At 56.4% G+C, this 15,811-nt stretch overlaps 1 protein-coding gene across 1 annotated transcript; it reads left to right on the top strand.

Moving 5' to 3' along the window:
- The first annotated feature begins 451 nt into the window (after positions 1-451).
- KLHL42 (kelch like family member 42) lies at positions 452-10,753 on the top strand. Its single transcript, XM_075343661.1, has 4 exons — positions 452-531; positions 1,444-3,249; positions 7,295-7,488; positions 9,820-10,753. The coding sequence occupies exons 2-4, from the start codon at positions 2,441-2,443 to the stop codon at positions 10,254-10,256; spliced, it is 1,440 nt and encodes a 479-aa protein (XP_075199776.1). The 5' UTR covers positions 452-531; positions 1,444-2,440; the 3' UTR covers positions 10,257-10,753.
- Positions 10,754-15,811: the final 5,058 nt, after the last annotated feature.

The following is a 15,811-nucleotide window of genomic DNA, read 5'->3' on the forward strand; positions in this document are numbered from 1 at the left end:
GGTGGGGGGTCCAGCCCTGCACTAACTCCTGTGTTGGGGGGGGGGCTGCACTGACTCCTGTGTTGGGGGGCCCTGCACTGGCTCCTGTGTTGGGGGGGCCCTGCACTGGCTCCTGTGTTGGGGGGGCCCCCTGCACTGACTCCTGTGTTGGGGGGCCCCCTGCACTGACTCCTGTGTTGGGGGGTGTCTCTGCTCTGACTCCTGTGTCGGGGGGCCCTGCACTGACTCCTGTGTTGGGGGGTGTCCCCGCACTGACTCCTGTGTTGGGGGGCCCCCTGCACTGACTCCTGTGTTGGGGGGGCCCTGCACTGACTCCTGTGTTGGGGGGTGTCTCTGCACTGACTCCTGTGTTGGGGGGCTGCACTGACTCCTGTGTTGGGGGTCCCCGCACTGACTCCTGTGCTCGGGGAGGGTCTGGTATTCGGGTGTTTGGGGCGGGTCTGTGCTTTGCAGGAAGTGAGAGCAGGAGGCGGAGGGAGCGGGGAGGACGGAGATGTCCTGATGTCCCTGCACAGTGCACAGAGATGGCAGGTAGGTGACGTGTCCCCCCAGTACTGTACACTCACTGGGGCCGGGGTCTCTGATGTCCCCCCCATTACTGTACACTGGGGCCGGGGTCTCTGATGTGTCCCCCCCATTACTGTACACTGGTGCCGGGGTCTCTGATGTGTCCCCCCCATTACTGTACACTGGGGCCGGGGTCTCTGATGTGTCCCCCCCATTACTGTACACTGGGGCCGGGGTCTCTGACATATCCCCCCATTACTGTACACTGGTGCCGGGGTCTCTGACATATCCCCCCATTACTGTACACTAGGGCTGGGGTCTCTGACATGTCCCTTCCCATTACTGTACACTAGGGCCGGGGTCTCTGACGTGTTTCCCCCCCCCCCCCATTACTGTACACTAGGGCTGGGGTCTCTGACATGTCCCTTCCCATTACTGTACACTAGGGCTGGGGTCTCTGACATGTCCCTTCCCATTACTGTACACTAGGGCCGGGGTCTCTGACGTGTTTCCCCCCCCCCCCATTACTGTACACTAGGGCTGGGGTCTCTGACATGTCCCTTCCCATTACTGTACACTAGGGCCGGGGTCTCTGACGTGTTCCCCCCCCCCCCATTACTGTACACTAGGGCTGGGGTCTCTGACATGTCCCGTCCCATTACTTTACACTGGGGCCAAGGTCTCTTATGTGTCCCCCCCCCCCCCATTACTGTACACTGGGGCCGGGGTCTCTAAATCCCCCTTGTAGTGAGCAGCGCTACCCTATAGAAAATGGGTGAGGGGTTAGTGGTCGCTCAGTGATGGGTGATCCATTCCTGAGTCATCATACAACTGGGCACCTGTAGGGCCACCCTCTGCTCTGTGGAGTCACCTATCGGTTATTTGGGGGTCTTCTACCAGAATTGTGTCAACGCAGTGTGTTGCTTTGATTGACAGGTGTGTGATGTCACTCCCGAGAGGCAGAGGTCCATGTGATGTCAACTCCCGAGAGGCAGAGGTCGATGTGATGTCAACTCCCGAGAGGCAGAGGTCCATGTGATGTCAACTCCCGAGAGGCAGAGGTCGATGTGATGTCAACTCCCGAGAGGCAGAGGTCGATGTGATGTCAACTCCCGAGAGGCAGAGGTCGATGTGATGTCAACTCCCGAGAGGCAGAGGTCGATGTGATGTCAACTCCCGAGAGGCAGAGGTCGATGTGATGTCAACTCCCGAGAGGCAGAGGTCCATGTGATGTCAACTCCCGAGAGGCAGAGGTCCATGTGATGTCAACTCCCGAGAGGCAGAGGTCCATGTGATGTCAACTCCCGAGAGGCAGAGGTCCATGTGATGTCAACTCCCGAGAGGCAGAGGTCCATGTGATGTCAACTCCCGAGAGGCAGAGGTCCATGTGATGTCAACTCCCGAGAGGCAGAGGTCCATGTGATGTCAACTCCCGAGAGGCAGAGGTCCATGTGATGTCAACTCCCGAGAGGCAGAGGTCCATGTGATGTCAACTCCCGAGAGGCAGAGGTCGATGTGATGTCAACTCCTGAGAGGCAGAGGTCCATGTGATGTCAACTCCCGAGAGGCAGAGGTCCATGTGATGTCAACTCCCGAGAGGCAGAGGTCCATGTGATGTCAACTCCCGAGAGGCAGAGGTCCATGTGATGTCAACTCCCGAGAGGCAGAGGTCCATGTGATGTCAACTCCCGAGAGGCAGAGGTCGATGTGATGTCAACTCCCGAGAGGCAGAGGTCCATGTGATGTCAACTCCCGAGAGGCAGAGGTCGATGTGATGTCAACTCCCGAGAGGCAGAGGTTGATGTGATGTCACTCGCGAGAGGTGGCGGTTGGTGTGATGTCAACTCCCGAGAGGCAGAGGTCCATGTGATGTCAACTCCCGAGAGGCAGAGGTCCATGTGATGTCAACTCCCGAGAGGTGGCGGTTGGTGTGATGTCATCGCTGGGCCATGTGCAGATCCTCCTGGGCTCCAGGTCGTACCGTGTGCCCCGGGAGCTGCTGGAGGCGCAGAGCGGCTTTTTCCAGGCTTTGTTCCGCTCGGGGATGCGTGAGAGCAGTGGAGATGCGGTGACGCTCCATGGACTCAGCCAGGAGGGATTAGAGGGGGTCCTCCGGCACATTATGGGGAGCCCCCTCCAAGATTGTATCCCATCCGCAGAGACCAGACATGGGTGTAAGACGCTGAGGCCGAGTCCGGAGGAGCCGGGGGACGAGGCGGCGGCCCCTCTGCAGGCGCTGGTGGAGGCCGCCTGCTACCTCCAGGTGCACGGCCTCCTGTCCCTCCTGCAGTCCTCCCTGTCAGCGGACACCTGTGTGGACCTCCTGGACGTTTCCCAGGTACACGGTCAGTGGGATTTGGCGTCTGCCTCGCTCCGGTATATGGCGGCTCATTACCACCTCATGCTGCAGAGGTCGGACTTCCAGGACAGCCCTGAGTCTGTGAAGGAGCAGGTACTGGAGGAGCGGCTCCGGGGGGTCCCCGCGCTGATGGTGCTGTCCCAGCAGGGCGCCGCCTCCTGGGTGCTATTCCGCTACCTGGAGGACGGAGGCGGGTGGCAGGTGATGCCCGGGACCATCCCTCCCAGCATGCTGCGGGTGCAGGGCTACGGGGCCACCGTCCTCAATAACTACCTCTTCGTGGCCGGCGGCACCCGGGAGAACGGGCAGGAGGTGAGCGCCGTGCACTCCTACAACCCGAGCACCGGGAGCTGGAGCGAGGAGCCGGCCATGAACCAGAAGAGGTAAGCGCCAAACATGGCCGCCATTAAAGGGCCGGGTACCAGGTTATAGTGGGGGGATCTGGGCCGCCGAACGGTTCCACGTGAGATACGGACCACACAATCCTAACCATCCACCAAAAAACGGATCAGTGCCAGTACCTGCAGTATTGCCCGCCATAGTGCCAGACCGTGCCCTCATAAGAATGAAACCCACAGTGCCACACAGTAGCGTCACACAGCCCCCCTATATCAGTGCCAGGCCCTGTGCCTCCCCCTATATCAGTTTCAGGCCCTGTGCCCCCATATATATTAGTGCTAGGCCCTGTGCCCCCATATATTAGTGTCAGGCCCTGTGCCCCCCCCCCATATCAGTGCCAGACCCTGTGCCCCCTTATATCAGTGTCAGGCCCTGTGCCCCCATATATATTAGTGCTAGGCCCTGTGCCCCCCTAAATTAGTGCCAGGCCCTGTGCCCCCCCCCCCCGCTATATCAGTGCCAGGCCCCGTGCCCCCTTATATCAATGCCAGGCCCCGTACCCCCCTATATCAGTGCCAGATCTGTGCCCCCCTTATATCAGTGCCAGGCTCTGTGCCCCCCTTATATCAGTGCCAGACCCCGTTCTCCCCCTATATCACTGCCAGGCCCCGTGCTCCCCTATATCACTGCCAGGCTCCGTGCTCCCCTATATCAGTGCCAGGCCCCGTGCTCCCCTATATCAGTGCCATGCCCCGTGCTCCCCCTATATCACAGCCAGACCCCGTTCTCCCCCTATATCAGTGCCAGGCCCCGTGCTCCCCCTATATCACAGCCAGACCCCGTTCTCCCCCTATATCAGTGCCATGCCCCGTGCTCCCCCTATATCACAGCCAGACCCCGTTCTCCCCCTATATCAGTGCCATGCCCCGTGCTCCCCCTATATCTCAGCCAGACCCCGTTCTCCCCCTATATCAGTGCCAGGCCCCGTGCTCCCCCTATATCAGTGCCAGGCCCCGTGCTCCCCTATATCAGTGCCAGGCCCCGTGCTCCCCTATATCAGTGCCAGACCCCGTGCTCCCCCTATATCAGTGTCAGGCCCCGTGCTACCCTATATCAGTGCCAGACCCCGTGCCCCCCTATATCAGTGCCAGGCCCCGTGCCCCCCTTATCAGTGCCAGACCCGTGCCTCCCTTATATCAGTGTCAGGCTCTGTGCCCCCCTTATATCAGTGCCAGGCCCCGTGCCCCCCTATATCAGTGCCAGGACCTGTGCCCCCCTTATATCAGTGCCAGTCCCCGTGCCCCCCTTATATCAGTGCCAGGCCCCGTGCCCCCCTTATATCAGTGCCAGGCCCCGTGCCCCCCTATATCAGTGCCAGGCCCCGTGCCCCCCTATTTCAGTGCCAGGCACTGTGCCTTCATAAAAATGAAACCCACTGTGCCCCACACAGTAGCGTCACACGCCCCCCTATATCACTGCCTGAGCCATACCCCTATAACAGTGCCAGGCACTGAGCCCCCCTATAACAGTGCCAGGCACTGAGCCCCCCTATAACAGTGCCAGGCACTGAGCCCCCCTATATTAGTGCCAGGCACAACATCCCCTGTATCGGTTCTCCGCTCAGCGCCATCATTAATTGACGCCTTTTTAGCGCCCTCGATGCATCGATCACAGACAGAAGATCCTCGGCTCTGCTGTTCCGCACAGCACAGATGTAGCAGAGCCGAGTTTCTCTGTATTGAGGCTGCAGGTGATGTGTGAGTCTGCGCAGGCTCGGCTCTGCTACCTCCGGGGACCTGTCTGTAAGGGGTTAATTGCCGGCTGTGGCTCCCGCTCCCTTATTTGGAGTTTTGAATTCTCCTCATCCTGCCCGGTCTGTGAGGGCGGAGGAGGTGTGATGTGCCGCCCCGTGTGGGATCATCTCCCTACAAGGCCGGCTCTGCTCTCCGGACGCCTCGGGGTTTTGCCGCCATTCATCCATATTTCCCTGTTGCAGAATGAGTCGTCCTGCGGCTCCGGCGTCACCTTGTTCTCCAGTACACCCCCTCTCATGACCGCCGCTTGCTGTCAGTGAATAGAAGCCTCCTGCGGCTCTGGCGTCACCTTGTTCTCCAGTACACCCCCTCTCATGACCATCGCTTGCTGTCAGTGAATAGAGGTGTCCTGCGGCTCCGGCGTCACCTTGTTCTCCACTACACCCCCTCTCATGACCGCCGCTTGCTGTCAGTGAATAGAGGCCTCCTGCGGCTCCAGCGTCACCTTGTTCTCCAGTACACCCCTTCTCATGACCGCCGCTTGCTGTCAGTGAATAGAGGCCTCCTGCGGCTCCAGCGTCACCTTGTTCTCCACTACACCCCCTCTCATGACCGCCGCTTGCTTCAGTGAATAGAAGCCTCCTGCGGCTCCGGCGTCACCTTGTTCTCCAGTACACCCCCTCTCATGACCGCCGCTTGCTGTCAGTGAATAGAAGCGGCTCCGGCGTCACCTTGTTCCCCACTACACCCCCTCTCATGACCGCCGCTTGATGTCAGTGAATAGAGGCCTCCTGCTGCTCCGGCGTCACATTGTTCTCCACTACACCCCCTCTCATGACCGCCGCTTGCTGTCAGTGAATAGAGGCCTCCTGCGGCTCCGGCGTCACCTTGTTCTCCAGTACACCCCCTCTCATGACCGCCGCTTGCTGTCAGTGAATAGAGGCCTCCTGCGGCTCCGGCGTCACCTTGTTCTCCACTACACCCCCTCTCATGACCGTCGCTTGCTGTCAGTGAATAGAGGTGTCCTGCGGCTCTGGCGTCACCTTGTTCTCCACTACACCCCTTCTCATGACCGCCGCTTGCTGTCAGTGAATAGAAGCCTCCTGCGGCTCTTGCGTCACCTTGTTCTCCAGTACACCCACTCTCATGACCGCCGCTTGCTGTCAGTGAATAGAAGCCTCCTGCGGCTCTGGCGTCACCTTGTTCTCCAGTACACCCCCTCTCATGACCGCCGCTTGCTGTCAGTGAATAGAAGCCTCCTGCGGCTCTTGCGTCACCTTGTTCTCCACTACACCCCCTCTCATGACCGCCGCTTGCTGTCAGTGAATAGAAGCCTCCTGCGGCTCTGGCGTCACCTTGTTCTCCAGTACACCCCCTCTCATGACCGCCGCTTGCTGTCAGTGAATAGAAGCCTCCTGCGGCTCCGGCGTCACCTTGTTCTCTAGTACACCCCCTCTCATGACCGCCGCTTGCTGTCAGTGAATAGAAGCCTCCTGCGGCTCTTGCGTCACCTTGTTCCCCAGTACACCCCCTCTCATGACCTCCGCTTGCTGTCAGTGAATAGAAGCCTCCTGCGGCTCTTGCGTCACCTTCTTCTCCAGTACACCCCCTCTCATGACCTCCGCTTGCTGTCAGTGAATAGAAGCCTCCTGCGGCTCTTGCGTCACCTTCTTCTCCAGTACACCCCCTCTCATGACCGCCGCTTGCTGTCAGTGAATAGAAGCCTCCTGCGGCTCTTGCGTCACCTTGTTCTCCAGTACACCCCCTCTCATGACCTCCGCTTGCTGTCAGTGAATAGAAGCCTCCTGCGGCTCTTGTGTCACCTTGTTCTCCACTACACCCCTTCTCATGACCGCCGCTTGCTGTCAGTGAATAGAAGCCTCCTGCGGCTCTTGCGTCACCTTCTTCTCCAGTACACCCCCTCTCATGACCGCCGCTTGCTGTCAGTGAATAGAAGCCTCCTGCGGCTCTTGCGTCACCTTCTTCTCCAGTACACCCCTTCTCATGACCGCCGCTTGCTGTCAGTGAATAGAAGCCTCCTGCTTTATCCCCGGAGGCTGAGGCTTCCGGCCGCAGAGCTCGTCACACAGTGTTTCCACTCACTGACAGCAAGCAGAGATCCTAGAAAACCACAAGCTGAACAGTGGCAGAACGTTCCGTCTCCAGCGGAGGTTTGTTACCACTTCCTGCGCTGATACATTGTAACAAACACTCCATGTGCAGCTGAGGAGCCGGACACAATGAGACGAAGCCTCCGCTGTGAGAGGTTTCTATTCACTGACTGCGAGCAGAGGTCTAGAATTCTGCGATAAATGACGTCTGCTCCTCTCTCCAGGTACAACTTCCGCTTGCTGGCAGTGAACGGGGCGCTGTACGCGGTCGGCGGCCGTTCCTTACAGACCATGGAGTCCTTCAGCCCTGCACAGAACGCGTGGACCCTCGCCGCGCCCCTGCCCGACACCCTGGTGGAGTTCTCAGCCTGTGAATGTCTGGGGAGGATCTACGTGGTCGGAGGGTACACACCGCGGGGTCCGTACAACTGCGCACACTGGGGGGTCCAAGCACCAGGCTGAAAGCAGCTATACTGAGCCAGAGTGAGGGGTCAGCAATGTATGTACAGTGACAGCTCAGCAGAATAGTGAGCGCTGCTCTGGAGGATAATAAAGGGTCTGTAACGTATGTACAGTGAGTGTTAGCAGAACAGTGAGTGCAGCGCTGGAGTATAATACAGGAGGTAACTCAGGATCAGTCATGTATGTACACAGTGACTGCACCAGCAGAATAGTGACTGCAGCTCTGGAGTATAATACAGGAGGTAACTCAGGATCAGTCATGTATGTACACAGTGACTGCACCAGCAGAATAGTGAGTGCAGCTCTGGAGTATAATACAGGAGGTAACTCAGGATCAGTCATGTATGTACACAGTGACTGCACCAGCAGAATAGTGAGTGCAGCTCTGGAGTATAATACAGGAGGTAACTCAGGATCAGTCATGTATGCACACAGTGACTGCACCAGCAGAATAGTGAGTGCAGCTCTGGAGTATAATACAGGAGGTAACTCAGCATCAGTAATGTAATGTATGTACACAGTGACTGCACCAGCAGAATAGTGAGTGCAGCTCTGGAGTATAATACAGGAGGTAACTCAGGATCAGTCATGTATGCACACAGTGACTGCACCAGCAGAATAGTGAGTGCAGCTCTGGAGTATAATACAGGAGGTAACTCAGGATCAGTCATGTATGTACACAGTGACTGCACCAGCAGAATAGTGAGTGCAGCTCTGGAGTGTAATACAGAAGGTAACTCAGGATCAATAATGTAATGTATGTACAGAGACAGCTCAGCAGAATAGTGAGCGCTGCTCTGGAGGATAATACAGGGTCAGGAATGTATGTACAGTGAGTGTTAGCAGAACAGTGAGCGCAGCTCTGGAGTATAATACAGGAGGTAACTCAGGATCAGTAATGTATGTACACAGTGACTGCACCAGCAGAATAGTGAGTGCAGCTCTGGAGTATAATACAGGAGGTAACTCAGGATCAGTAATGTAATGTATGTACACAGTGACTGCACCAGCAGAATAGTGAGTGCAGCTCTGGAGTATAATACAGGAGGTAACTCAGGATCAGTAATGTAATGTATGTACACAGTGACTGCACCAGCAGAATAGTGAGTGCAGCTCTGGAGTATAATACAGGAGGTAACTCAGGATCAGTCATGTATGCACACAGTGACTGCACCAGCAGAATAGTGAGTGCAGCTCTGGAGTATAATACAGGAGGTAACTCAGGATCAGTCATGTATGTACACAGTGACTGCACCAGCAGAATAGTGAGTGCAGCTCTGGAGTGTAATACAGAAGGTAACTCAGGATCAATAATGTAATGTATGTACAGAGACAGCTCAGCAGAATAGTGAGCGCTGCTCTGGAGGATAATACAGGGTCAGGAATGTATGTACAGTGAGTGTTAGCAGAACAGTGAGCGCAGCTCTGGAGTATAATACAGGAGGTAACTCAGGATCAGTAATGTATGTACACAGTGACTGCACCAGCAGAATAGTGAGTGCAGCTCTGGAGTATAATACAGGAGGTAACTCAGGATCAGTAATGTAATGTATGTACACAGTGACTGCACCAGCAGAATAGTGAGTGCAGCTCTGGAGTATAATGCAGGAGGTAACTCAGGATCAGTAATGTAATGTATGTACACCGTGACTGCACCAGCAGAATAGTGAGTGCAGCTCTGGAGTATAATACAGGAGGTAACTCAGGATCAGTAATGTATGTACACAGTGACTACACCAGCAGAATAGTGAGTACAGCTCTGGAGTATAATACAGGAGGTAACTCAGGATCAGTAATGTAATGTATGTACACAGTGACTGCACCAGCAGAATAGTGAGCGCAGCTCTGGAGTATAATACAGGGTCAGGAATATATGTCAGTGAGTGCACAGCAGAATAGTGAGCGCAGCTCTGGAGTATAATACAGGGTCAGTAATGTATGTCCAGTGAGTGCTCAGCAGAACAGTGAGTGCAGCTCTGGAGGATAATACAGGAGGTAACTCAGGATCAGTAATATATGTAAAGTGAGAGGCCAGCAGAATAGTGAGTGCAGCTCTGGAGTATAATACAGGGTCAGTAATGTATGTCCAGTGAGTGCTCAGCAGAACAGTGAGTGCAGCTCTGGAGGATAATACAGGAGGTAACTCAGGATCAGTAATGTATGTAAAGTGAGTGTTCAGCAGAGCAGTGAGCGCAGCTCTGGAGTATAATGCAGGAGGTAGTATCAGTACAGGATTCTGCCCGTTCTCCTCCCTCAGTGACTGTCTCTCTCCCTCTTTCCCGCACAGGTCGGAATATGAGCGTGCTGCGTTACTGTCCTTCGCTGGACGAGTGGTCGGTGTTTGATCTCTGCCGGCAGCACGTGCGGAAGCAGCAGATGGTGTCTATAGAGGAGACCTTGTTTGTTGTTGGGGGCTTTAGACGGGACCCCCTGTCTGGACAGAGCGAGGACTCGCTGAGTGTGCACTCCTACAGCACCGGCACCAGAGAGTGGACTTGTCTGAAGGTGAACACCTCCAAATCCGGGCTGAGCGTCAGCTGCGCCCTCCACAACGATGGGATCTACATCCTGAGCCGGGACGTGAACCCCAACACCGTGGGGCGCCACCGCATATTCCTGAAATACTGCGTGTTTACAGGGGTCTGCGAGTACGTACGCGGACCCCCCACTGAGGGGAACAACATGCAGCTCTTCTCTATGTACCTCACTGTCCATAGCAGCTAACGGGGGACACAACGATCAAAATCTGCACCCCCAGGACAGGCCGACTGCGGACAACCCCCCCCACCGGAGACTGCGGACAACCCCCCCCCACCGGAGACTGCGGACAACCCCCCCCCACCGGAGACTGCGGACAATCCCCCCCCCACCGGAGACTGCGGACAACCCCCCCCACCGGAGACTGCGGACAATCCCCCCCCACCGGAGACTGCGGACAATCCCCCCCCCCCCACCGGAGACTGAGGACAACCCCCCCCACCGGAGACTGCGGACAATCCCCCCCCACCGGAGACTGCGGACAACCCCCCCCCCCCACCAGAGACTGCGGACAGCCCCCTCCCCACCGGAGACTGCGGACAACCCCCCCCCACCGGAGACTGCGGACAACCCCCCCCCACCGGAGACTGCGGACAACCCCCCCCCACCGGAGACTGCGGACAACCCCCCCCACCGGAGACTGCGGACAATCCCCCCCCCACCGGAGACTGCGGACAATCCCCCCCACCGGAGACTGCGGACAATCCCCCCCCCACCGGAGACTGCGGACAATCCCCCCCCACCGGAGACTGCGGACAACCCCCCCCCCACCGGAGACTGCGGACAACCCCCCCCACCGGAGACTGCGGACAATCCCCCCCCCACCGGAGACTGCGGACAATCCCCCCCCACCGGAGACTGCGGACAACCCCCCCCCCACCGGAGACTGTGGACAATCCCCCCCCACCGGAGACTGCGGACAACCCCCCCCACCGGAGACTGCGGACAATCCCCCCCCCACCGGAGACTGCGGACAATCCCCCCCACCGGAGACTGCGGACAATCCCCCCCCCACCGGAGACTGCGGACAACCCCCCCCCACCGGAGACTGCGGACAACCCCCCCCCACCGGAGACTGCGGACAACCCCCCCCACCGGAGACTGCGGACAATCCCCCCCCCACCGGAGACTGCGGACAATCCCCCCCCACCGGAGACTGCGGACAACCCCCCCCCACCGGAGACTGTGGACAATCCCCCCCACCGGAGACTGCGGACAACCCCCCACCGGAGACTGCGGACAACCCCCCACCGGAGACTGCGGACAATCCCCCCCCACCGGAGACTGCGGACAATCCCCCCCCCCCCACCGGAGACTGCGGACAATCCCCCCCCACCGGAGACTGCGGACAATCCCCCCCCCACCGGAGACTGCGGACAATCCCCCCCCCACCGGAGACTGCGGACAATCCCCCCCCCACCGGAGACTGAGGACAACCCCCCCCCACCGGAGACTGCGGACAATCCCCCCCCACCGGAGACTGAGGACAACCCCCCCCCCCCCACCGGAGACTGAGGACAACCCCCCCCCCCCACCGGAGACTGCGGACAACCCCCCCCCCACCGGAGACTGCGGACAACCCCCCCCCCCACCGGAGACTGAGGACAACCCCCCCCCCACCGGAGACTGAGGACAACCCCCCCCCCACCGGAGACTGCGGACAATCCCCCCCCACCGGAGACTGCGGACAACCCCCCCCCGTCACCAGAGACTGCGGACAATCCCCCTCCCCATCGGAGACTGCGGACAATCCTCCCCCCACCGGAGACTGCGGACAATCCCCCCCCCACCGGAGACTGCGGACAATCCCCCCCCCCCCCCACCGGAGACTGCGGACAATCCCCCCCCCCCCCACCGGAGACTGCGGACAATCCCCCCCCCCCACCGGAGACTGCGGACAATCCCCCCCCCCACCGGAGACTGCGGACAATCACCCCCCCCCACCGGAGACTGCGGACAATCACCCCCCCCCACCGGAGACTGTGGACAATCCCGCCCCCCCACCGGAGACTGTGGACAACCCCCCCCCCACCGGAGACTGTGGACAACCCCCCCCCACCGGAGACTGCGGACAACCCCCCCACCGGAGACCACAATCACTCAACAGTCTTATTAAAGGGATTGTCCACAATGGACGCCCACATTCCATGTGCCCTGATAAGCTATAGGTAGGTAATAGGGGGTGGTGGCCTCCAATATCCATTAAAGGGGCGCACACAGATACTCCTTGTAGATCTGCAATGTGTCGCTGTCCTTCCCATGGTGCAGTTCTGCGGATGATGAAGGCTGATTGTCGGGATCAGCGGGGCACCTGCTTACTAAAGAGGGGTTTAAAAAATAGACTTCCCCTTTAAGAGGTCAACAATAAATTGAGTTGAAAATAATGAATGCCAAATGAAGACCGTCCCTTTAAATGTTCGTTTCAACAAATGTTGCATAAATCGACGCTACAAGTGAATATAATAAATTTGGTAATTTATTGCGCACCGCACCCCGCCGCTGATTGGTATTTTATTCTGGGAAACTGCTAAAATCCATTTTAGTTAAAATAATAAGGATCACTGAGGGATTACAGCGGTTTATTGAAGTTTGTGGAGAGGGGAAGAACATGGGGGAAGAGGGGTGCGCAGGGGGGCAGAGGGGAAGAACATGGGGGAAGAGGGGTGAGCAGGGGGGAAGAGCAGGGGGCCAGAGGGGTGCGCAGGGGGGCAGAGGGGTGCACAGGGGGGAAGATGGGTGTGCAGGGGGCAGAGGGGTGAGCGGGGGGGAGAGCAGGGAGGCAGAGGGGGGAGCAGAGGGGAAGAGCAGGGAGTCAGAGGGGTGCACAGGAGGGCAGAGGGGTGCACAGGGGGGAAGAGCAGGGGGCCAGAGGGGTGCGCAGGGGGGCAGAGGGGTGCACGGGGGAACAGCAGGGGGCCAGAGGGGTGCGCAGGGGGGCAGAGGGGAAGAGCAGGGGGCAGAGGGGTGCGCAGGGGGGAAGATGGGTGTGCAGGGGGCAGAGGGGTGAGCAGAGGGGGGCAGAGGGGTGCACAGGGGGGAAGATGGGTGTGCAGAGGGGTGAGCGGGGGGGGAGAGCAGGGAGGCAGAGGGGGGGGAAGAGGGGTGAGCAGAGGGGAAGAGCAGGGGGCCAGAGGGGTGCACAGGAGGGGCAGAAGGTGCGCAGGGAGCGAAAGATGGGGCTGCAGCTTTCTAATAAGTGTTTTGCTACTCCAGTGCTGAAGTCACAGCTACACTGCTCACTACTGTCATATAATGTCCTCCATGCTGCTGCCTTCTAGTAAGTATTTTATCCCTCTACAAACCTGGATTCATGGCTACACTGCTCTGTACTGCTATATACCGTAATGTACACCATGCTGCTGTTTTCTAGTTAGTATGTTATCTTACTACAGATCTGGATTCATGGCTACATTGATCAGTACTACTGTATAATGTCCTCCGTGCTGCTGGCTTCTAATATTTTATCCCACTCCAGAGCTGGATTCACAGCTGCACTGCTCAGTACTGCGGTATAATGTCCTCCATGCTGCTGGTTTCTAATAGTTTATCGTACTACGGAGCTGGATTTATGGCTATACCGCTCAGTACTACTGTATAATGTCCTCCGTGCTGCTGGTTTCTAATAGTTTATCCCACTCCAGAGCTGAATTCATGGTTGCACTGCTCAGTACTACTGTATAATGTCCTCCATGCTGCTGGTTTCTAATAGTTTATCCCACTCCAGAGCTGAATTCATGGTTGCACTGCTCAGTACTACTGTATAATGTCCTCCATGCTGCTGGTTTCTAATAGTTTATCCCACTAAAGAGCTGTATTCATGGCTGCACCGCTCAGTACTACTGTATAATGTCCTCCATGCTGCTGACTTCTAATAGTTTATCCCATTACAGAGCTGGATTCATGGCTGCACTGCTCAGTACTACTGTATAATGTCCTCCATGCTGCTGACTTCTAATAGTTTATCCCACTCCAGAGCTGAATTCATGGCTGCACCGCTCAGTACTACTGTATAATGTCCTCCATGCTGCTGGTTTCTAATAGTTTATCCCACTCCAGAGCTGAATTCATGGCTGCACCGCTCAGTACTACTGTATAATGTCCTCCATGCTGCTGACTTCTAATAGTTTATCCCATTACAGAGCTGGATTCATGGCTGCACTGCTCAGTACTACTGTATAATGTCCTCCATGCTGCTGGTTTCTAATAGTTTATCCCACTCCAGAGCTGAATTCATGGCTCCACCACTCAGTACTACTGTATAATGTCCTCCATGCTGCTGGTTTCTAATAGTTTATCTTACTCCAGAGCTGAATTCATGGCTGCACCGCTCAGTACTTCTGTATAATGTCCTCCATGCTGCGGGTTTCTAATAGTTTATCTTACTCCAGAGCTGGATTCACGGCTGCACTGCTCAGTACTACTGTATAATGTCCTCCATGCTGCTGGTTTCTAATAGTTTATCCCACTCCAGAGCTGAATTCATGGCTCCACCACTCAGTACTACTGTATAATGTCCTCCATGCTGCTGGTTTCTAATAGTTTATCTTACTCCAGAGCTGGATTCACGGCTGCACTGCTCAGTGCTACTGTGTATTGTCTTCCATGCTGATAAAGCTTTATAGTAAGAATTGTATCTGACTACAGAGCTGAACTCACAGCCGTACCAGTATATATTGTCCTCCATGCAATGCTCATAAAGCTTCCTAGTATTTTATCCTTCTCCAGCGCTGGCTTCACAGCTACGCTGTATATTGTCCTCCATGCTGCTGTCACATCACCTGGACCTGCTCCTTCTATATCTGCTTCTCTCACCGGATGCTGCCATATTCATTCTGTGAGCAGCTGTGGGGATAGAGGAGACATTAGAATCAGAAGGTTGCATAGGCTCTGTTTAACCAAATATACCAGTGTAGCTGGGCGGTGTGTTAGTGTGTGCGGTCCAGCAGGAGTTATCGGCTCCTTGTGGTCAGTGGGAAAACACCACAACCTACTTAAACTCCCACTTTGAGTCTATTGTGAGAAAAGTGTAATACAAATGTTTGTCTGTGTGGCTGGGAGATGCCAGTTATAGTTTATACCTGCTCTGGTCCACGCCTGTTATTCGGCTCTTCTTGAACAATTCCCCATTTTAACTTTGGCCCCTGTTTAGACTATCCTTCTGCCTGACATTACTGTCCCTGCCCTGACCTAGTATTGACACGGCTCTCGCCACCATCAGCCACTCTGCTGTCCCAGCCCAGTAGTCCCTGTATGGCTATGTGCGCACTTGCCTTTTTTTGTGACCACAAAGATGCAACATTTTTGGCCACTAAAAAATGCACAAAAACACACAAAAAAAAAGCATGCGTTTTTGCCGTGTTTTTGTTGCTGCGTTTTTTCCAATGCATTGCATGAGTGAAAACCGCTGGCAAAAAACGCAGAAATAACTGACATGTTGCATCTTTGTGGTCACCACAAAAACGGATCTAAAGCAAAACTGCACCGTGCAAACAGCAAAAGTGAAAACTCATAGACTTTGCTGGGGAAGCAAAGTCATGCAGTTTTAAGACCAAAAACGCACCCGAAAAATGGGCAAAAAACGCACCATGCGCACGTAGTCTATAGGTCAGGATCCTTGTACAAAGGATAAAAAGTGAGGGCCGTGCACCCCCTGGGATCTGCTAGATAGTGGCTACTGCAAAGCCTGTCCATGAAAGTCCAAAGAGCAGCCAGCCGTCCTCTGACGGTGCTCAAATACTGAC

Source organism: Anomaloglossus baeobatrachus, chromosome 4 (genome assembly GCF_048569485.1).
Source record: "Anomaloglossus baeobatrachus isolate aAnoBae1 chromosome 4, aAnoBae1.hap1, whole genome shotgun sequence".
Classification (NCBI taxonomy): Eukaryota; Metazoa; Chordata; class Amphibia; order Anura; family Aromobatidae; genus Anomaloglossus; species Anomaloglossus baeobatrachus.

What these genes read in the sequence shown, in the direction of transcription:
- KLHL42 (XM_075343661.1), top strand. Translation starts at nt 2,441, where the DNA reads ATGTCATCGCTGGGCCATGTGCAGATCCTCCTGGGCTCCAGGTCGTAC. An exon ending in CCGGCCATGAACCAGAAGAG is followed by an intron (nt 3,250 to 7,294) that starts GTAAGCGCCAAA and finishes TCCTCTCTCCAG; the next exon opens with GTACAACTTCCGCTTGCTGG. An exon ending in CGGAGGGTACACACCGCGGG is followed by an intron (nt 7,489 to 9,819) that starts GTCCGTACAACT and finishes TTTCCCGCACAG; the next exon opens with GTCGGAATATGAGCGTGCTG.